The following is a 7,479-nucleotide window of genomic DNA, read 5'->3' as shown; positions in this document are numbered from 1 at the left end:
AAAGAGGACGAAGTTTCTCTGGATCAGTTTTCATTTTAACCCTTTAACGACCTGATGACTGTCAGAGGGTTAATGATCTTTATGATGTGGCGATCAGACATCAGCACATGAAACTTACCTGTATTTTCTCTGAAATTCTCTGAAGCTTTTTAAGTTTGAAATTAACTTTTTAGTCTTAAAATCCTTTTTGTCCATTTGTGCTGAATGTGGATTTTGAAAGTATAAAGACTGAAATGAAGCAGAAGTTAAAGCTGCTGAGTCGGGTCAGGTGATTTGAAGATTTTTTTTGTTTTATAAATAAAACAATTTTATCAGATTAACATGAAATAACAAAACTGAGCAGAATAAGTGAGTCTACAGAGAGAAGATGTGACTTCCTGTTGTGGGTGTAGTTCAGTCTGTGTCCAGCAGGGGGCGGCAGCAGACTGAAGGTTCAGATTATCTGATTTTTAAATGAGGAAATAAAAGTAACATGATCATATTTAAAGAACTGGGTTTATATATTATTTTGAAAACCATCTGACATACTCATTTCAAGAATTTTAAAAACTTGTTTCCAATTTGTTCTTATTTCAGATGTTTAATTTACCAGCACTTTGACTCTGTTTAAACCAGTTTATTATGAACTAATTTCCTCTCAGAGACACAGTGAAAATGAATTAACCTGGGTCAGGTACTGATCAATACCACGGTCTGTTTATAGTATCAGTTATTGATATGTGATATCTAATGCTTGTGTGACCTGTTTGATCCACGGCTGTTAACAGCTGTGTGACTTCCTCTATTAATTAAATAGAATCAAAACTAAAGACCTTTCCAATTTCCAAAATTGAGTTTGTTTCTGCGTCACTTAAATTTCACAAAAACTTTGTGTACACAGGATTTAAGTTTGTCATCAAAACAAATCAATAATCACTATAAGAATATATCTATTGTTTGAGCTCCAGTGTAGACGATCAGCTGATGATTGAAACAGCAAGATGATACTTTAAACTGAAGAGACGCTAAAAAAACAATCTGACATTTAAATGAGTCTTGAGGCAACGTCTTCCCTGTCCCATCATGCACCAGAGGATTGTGGGTAGGAGCAGCATGCAGCTGGGGGAATTTAAAAAGAAGCTGAATGTGAGATCTGAGAACCAGCAGGAAGACTGCAACCATGTGACAACACACACAAACACAGACTTTGTAGTAGTTTTGCTGCTTTTTATCAAAAGCTTTGTAAGAATATAAGTCATATATTTTCACAGTATATGAAATAAGAAAAAACGTCATAGAACCTCAAAATGACTGACTTTTTATACCTTACTATACTATGACGTTTTCAGGACTTTTTATGAGTTAATGTACTATGACATTTACATGACTTTATGCGTTACTATACCATGACTTTTTATTTAATTTTTATGCTTTACTATACTATGACTTCAAATGACATAAAAAGTCATAAAAAGTCATAGTATAATTAGGCATAAAAAAATTATATTACAGTAAGGCACAAAAACTCGTAAAAACCTCATAGTATAGTAAGGCATGAAAAGTCATAGTATAGTAAGACATAAAATGTCATAAAAAATTATAGTACAGTAAGGCATAAAAACTCATTGTAAAGCTTAAAATGTCATAAAAAGATACTATAGTAAAGCATAAAATGTCATAGTATTGTAAGTCATAAAAAGTCATAGTATAATGAGGCATAAAAAGTCATGAAAACATAATAGTATAGGGAGGCAAAAACAGTCATAGTATAGTCAGGCATAAAAAGTCACAGTATAATAAGGCATGAAACCATGAAAAAGTCATAGAAAAGTGACGCACAAAAAGTCATATCATACTAAGGCATAAAAAGTTATTAAAAAGTCCTAAAAAGTCCTCGTATATTAAGGCGTGAAACATCATAAAAATGTCATAGTATTGTAAGTCCAAAAAAGTCATAGTATAGTAAGGCATAAAATGTAATAGTATAGTCAGGTATAAAAAGTCAAAAAAAGTTAGAGCATAATAAGGCATAAATAGTCATGAAAATGTCATAGAATAGTAAGACATAAAAAATTATAGTATATTAAGGCACAAAACATCATGAAAACGTCATACTATAGTTAGACATAAAAAGTCATTAACAAGTCATAGTATAGTGACGCACAAAAAGTCATATTATACTAAGGCATAAAAAGTTATTAAAAAGTCCTAAAAAGTCCTCGTATATTAAGGTGTGAAACATCATAAAAATGTCATAGTATCTTAAGTCCAAAAAAGTCATAGTATAATGAGGCATAAAAAGTCATGAAAAGTCAGTATAGTAAAATAAAATAAAATGTAATAGTATAGTCAGATATAAAATTCATAGTATATTAAGGTGTGAAACGTCATTAAAATGTCATAGTATTGTAAGTCCAAAAGTCATAGTATAATGAGGCATAAAAAAATTATATTACAGTAAGGCACAAAAACTCATAAAAACCTCATAGTATAGTAAGGCATGAAATGTAATAGTATAGTCAGGTATAAAGTCAAAAAAAGTTAGAGCATAATAAGGCATAAATAGTCATGAAAATGTCATAGAATAGTAAGACATAAAAAATTATAGTATATTAAGGCACAAAACATCATGAAAACGTCATACTATAGTTAGACATAAAAAGTCGGTATAGTGACGCACAAAAAGTCATTAACAAGTCCTGAAAAGTCCTCGTATATTAAGGTGTGAAACATCATAAAAAGTCATAGTATAATGAGGCCTAAAAAGTCATGAAAACCTCATTGTAAAGGAAGTCATTAAAAGTCAGAAAAAAGTTATAGTATAGGCATGGAACATCATAGTACAGTCAGATATAAAATTCATGGTATATTAAGGCGTGAAACGTCATTAAAATGTCATAGTATTGTAAGGCATTAAAAGTCATCGTAAGTCGTCTTGTGAATCTTATGGATGAATAAACAGTATGAACTCAGGGGTTTGTTCCAGTTTTAATGAGTTTGTTAGTTACAGTATTTAAATAAGACAGGAAGCAGAAAAATAACAAATCATAGAAAAATAATAAAAACAAATGAAGGCAACTTTAACCCACAATGCACTGCAGGAGGTTTTGGCTTCTATGGAAGGGTTGTGTGTTTGTAGATAAATGATTTATTCCACGTTATTCCTCAGTCTGAAGGTTCTGCTTCTCCTCCTCCTCCTCCTCCTCTTCCTCTTCGCCTTCCTGTCTCTCCTCCGTCCCTCCCCTCTCCTCCTCCCCTGCGGAGGGGGAGGTGTTCTCTCCGTCGTAGATGATGTCCTCAGGGTTTGGAGCAGGAGGACAGAAATCGTCCTCTGGGAGAATCTTCTGAAAGATCAGCTCTGCCTGAGCAGAGACAGATAGAAAGAGTCAGTGTGATCAGCTGCAGATCAATAATCCAGTATTGATATCAGACAGTGTGATTTTTAATGATTATCTTATTATTTGTTTTTTTCTGAGGTTTGTTGAGAGAAGTGTTAGAATTGAATTAATAGTAACTACATTACACATACAGTTTATCTATTATTTTCTGTGTGGTGGAATCAGTCTCAGTATATATAATAAGATAAAAACAATAATTTGAAGTCTTCAGGTTGAATCCTGTTGAAATGACTGTTCACATTATCTCACGGCACTTTACAATTCAACCAAAATCTGAACAGCCATGGTAATGCAAGTGGGCGTGGCCTGTCATACACCTGCTCATGACCCAAGATGCCTGAACACAAACCCACGTTTCATCAGAATCTGATGTAGGGAACAAATGGCAGAAGTTTGAAACAGTGAAGGTTTAGTGATGATCAACTTCTTTAAACAGAATCAAACAGCTCAAGTGACTTTACTCGACTTACTGAAACGTGACACCTGCTGCTCTGAGCTGCTTCCTGTTGTCGAGCGTAAAAGGACCTGAACCCGGAATCACTCAATTTCAGCTTTTATAATATATATAAATATAAATATAAACAATAATAATAATAATTATCATTATAATGATGATGTTTCATGTATCTTTGTATCTAGTATATTAGCTAATGTTAGCATGCTAACATGCTAAAATAAGATGGTGGACATTCATGGGACACATCATCATTTGTTTCTTATATTAAATATTTGACATGAATTACAGTTGGATCTGTTTTGTTGTGTTTACCTGTGTCTACCATTCTGTGTAACCATGGCAACAAGCAGCCAATCAACAGTCAGAGCAGAGTTTCAGTCAGGTGTGTGTGAGTCTGACCTGTCTGATGGCGTGGTCGTGTCCCAGACCTCCGTCCGGTCCAGAGCACAGGTACATGTTAGATGGGAGGTCGTGACCTTCGACCTCAGCCTCGGATCCATCGGCCATGTTGAAGTAAAGACACCAGAGGACAGATGGACACTTCTCTAAGGACAGAAACACAGTTTAATGGTTAATTTAACACACCGCCACCTGAGGACTGAGCTACCCTTTAAGAAGACAGGAAGAGACAAAAAGAAAGGAAGGAGGGAGGTGTCGAGTGTAAAATGTCAAACAGGTTGTTACTCAAATGTCAATTAGAGGAGGAGGAGCAGCAAACTGTAAGGACCAGCTTATTATACAAACACCGGTTTGTTGGACGTGTTGTCGAATCTCATCTGAGATCCAAAGAGACGTGATACAGATTAAATATGGACAAAACACAAAAATAAAACTAATATATATGTATATATATATATATATATATATATATGTGTATATATATATATATATATATATACTTCGAAAGAGAATGAAATTTACGGAAATCTACTTTTCAAGAACCAACAAATGCTTCATAAAAATAAAGGTCAAAAACAGATGTACTGTATATAAAAAGTTTAAAATGAGACGGATGATTTTTCCAGAGGAAGATTCAAAATCTGTTTCTGTTCAAGGTAAATTCATCAGCCGAACATGAGATTAATGTTTCTCTGCTGCTGAACCTGGTTTCTTCTCAGGAGCAGATGATGATGATGATGATGATGATGATGATGATGATGGTGATGGTGATGGTGATGAAGATGATGGTGATGATGATGATGGTGATGATGATGATGGTGATGATGATGATGGTGATGATGATGATGGTGATGATGATGATGGTGATTGTCACTTATATTTTGTTGTTATAGTACATGTGAAGCTGTTGGACGAACAGACTGGAGCCTTAAATGTCAGTCAGTGATAAAATGTCAGATTAACATACAAACACTCAGGGGTCCACACACACACACACACACACACACACACACACACACACACACACACACACACACAGCTCTCTGAGGGATGTAGAAGAAGTGACTTCATGTCAGACACAACCATAGTTTCCACCTGAATCTGACTGAACCTGAGTGTTTGTTCTTTAAACATGGCCGCCTGCGGTCGACGCACTGATGACGTGATGCCATTGGTCGGTTGAGTGTCGGTGTTTCTCCTCTGACCGTTGTTCTTTCATAAAGAACTGGTATAAACAGTTTCTATTCACAGGCAGCTGCTAACTGAGTGTGTGACTCTGCGCAGGATGATAATATGACATGATGACATCATCAATATGCTAATTAGTTCATGATGTCATCTGGAAACATTTAGCTAGTTTTCTAGCAGCTTTAGTTGTTTACAGCGTTCAACTGTTTTCAACTAGGTCCTCATATTCACACATTGTCCAGATGTATTCCAGATGTGGTCCAGACGTGGTCCAGATGTGGTCCAGATGTGATCCAGATGTGGTCCAGATGTGGTCCAGACGTAGTCCGGATGTGGTCCAGACGTGATCCAGAACCCTAACTCTACCTTCACTCATGTTCACTGTGTCACAAAGACCAGGAGGCGTTCCTAATATTCTGACCACCTCATGTTTATAATGAAGACGTCACTTTCCCTCTGGAGACTGAGGGACATTATTTTCACGGTTGTTCCATTTTTTAGATAAATGATGAATTGATGAATGATTAATCAGATGAACTGATTAAATGAAAAATCAGCTGCGGGTTGATCAGAGTCTGAACGTTGAAGCTGCAGTTTCACACTTTCACACAAACCTGAAGCTTCTCTCCTCCTCCCTCACCTGTGATGAATCTCTATACCTGCATCCATCCATCCTGAGAGAGAGAGAGAGTGTGTGTGTGTGTGTGTGTGTGTGTGTTCCTGGAGGTTGTTCCTGTTATAATTAAAACCACAGAAGAAAGTGATGAATGAATTAAAGACAAAGAAGAAGAGGAGGAGGAGGAGGAGGAGGAGGAGGTCAGAGAGGAGAGAAAGTTTATAGGCTAGTGACTGTGTGTGTGTGTTACCTTGGTCATGTGACTCTGGCGTGTGGAACATCCTGGTTACCACCGGTGACAGGTCCTCGAAGGCGGAGCCAACTGACTGACAGGTGAGGTGGACCAGATCTACAGACAGAAACATAAACATCACTGTATCTATCAAACACATGACGAATGTCGTCTCCACGGTAACAGACTAACTGACAGTGGTTTCTCCCAGTCTGATTGGCTTCATCACATCACATCACATCACATCACTCTTTAATTACTAATGAATGAATAAAACATATCAGTCAACCCGTAGTTATGGTCCACCAGAACCTCCTCATAGACCAGAACCTCCTCATAGACCAGAACCTCCTCATGGTCCACCAGAACCTCCTCCAACTCTCCTCTACAGTCACACCACTGACAATTAAAACCTCCTTAACCTGGACTTCTGAAGGACTCTTCAACCGTCCTCAAGAACAGAATCAAGAACCCGTGGAACCTAGAACATCCCTCAGGGACCCTTCAATCAGACTGAAGTCCTCTGAGAGCCTCCTCAGTGAACTGTGAACCCTTAACGTCTCATTCTCGTTCTGACTGAGGAAAACAAATGATTCATGTTTCTGAAATCACGAGTTTATGTTTTAAATTAAAATAAATAAAAACTAATTAAAGACGAATTAACGAGATCTGGAAAATAAGATCAAGGGAAATTAAACCTGGATCTGATCCGCTCTTCAAAAGGTTTCTGTAAGACTCTACAGTGGATATGAGTGTGTGTGTGTGTGTGTGTGTGTGTATTTAGATAAATGGTGTTTTGTTTTCAAGGCGTTCAGGCCCACTGACTCAGTAACCAATCACACTGCAGCATCAAGACAACACCAAAGAAGAAGATTTGACAGGCATCTCCCACACACACACACACACACACACACACACACACACACACACACACACACACACACACACACACTCCTGCGGTTGTGTGTGTTGGTCATTAATCAGTTTCTCTTCAAGGACACTGGAGGATTTTCAGACTCACAGATCATCTGCTCCTTTCACTCCATTAATGTTCTGTTACAGCTGTGTGGAGGTAACGGCTCCAAAACCTCCTCAAGGACCTCCTCAAGGACCTCACACACCTCCTCCAGGCTCACACACCTCCTCCAGGACCTCACACACCTCCTCAAGGACCTCACACACCTCCTCCAGGACCTCACACACCTCCTCC

The 7,479-nt window shown here is 37.3% G+C and overlaps 1 protein-coding gene across 1 annotated transcript in view; it reads right to left on the bottom strand.

The window, feature by feature from the left end:
* Positions 1–3,005: 3,005 nt before the first annotated feature.
* The window catches only part of LOC111239516 (rab proteins geranylgeranyltransferase component A 1-like), a 15,775-nt gene continuing 11,301 nt past the window's right edge, over positions 3,006–7,479 (bottom strand). Inside the window, exons 15-17 of the mRNA XM_022769407.1 lie at positions 6,288–6,386; positions 4,234–4,379; positions 3,006–3,341 (exon numbers count right to left, since the gene is read on the bottom strand). Coding sequence (XP_022625128.1) covers positions 3,138–3,341; positions 4,234–4,379; positions 6,288–6,386 — 449 coding nt within the window. The 3' untranslated portion in view covers positions 3,006–3,137. The remainder of the gene's footprint in view (positions 3,342–4,233; positions 4,380–6,287; positions 6,387–7,479) is intronic.

Source organism: Seriola dumerili, unplaced genomic scaffold (assembly GCF_002260705.1).
Source record: "Seriola dumerili isolate Sdu_G_001 unplaced genomic scaffold, Sdu_1.0 BDQW01002927.1, whole genome shotgun sequence".
NCBI classification, from domain to species: Eukaryota; Metazoa; Chordata; class Actinopteri; order Carangiformes; family Carangidae; genus Seriola; species Seriola dumerili.
Note: the sequence above shows the minus strand (reverse complement) of the source record. Positions and strands in the feature narration are given on the sequence as shown.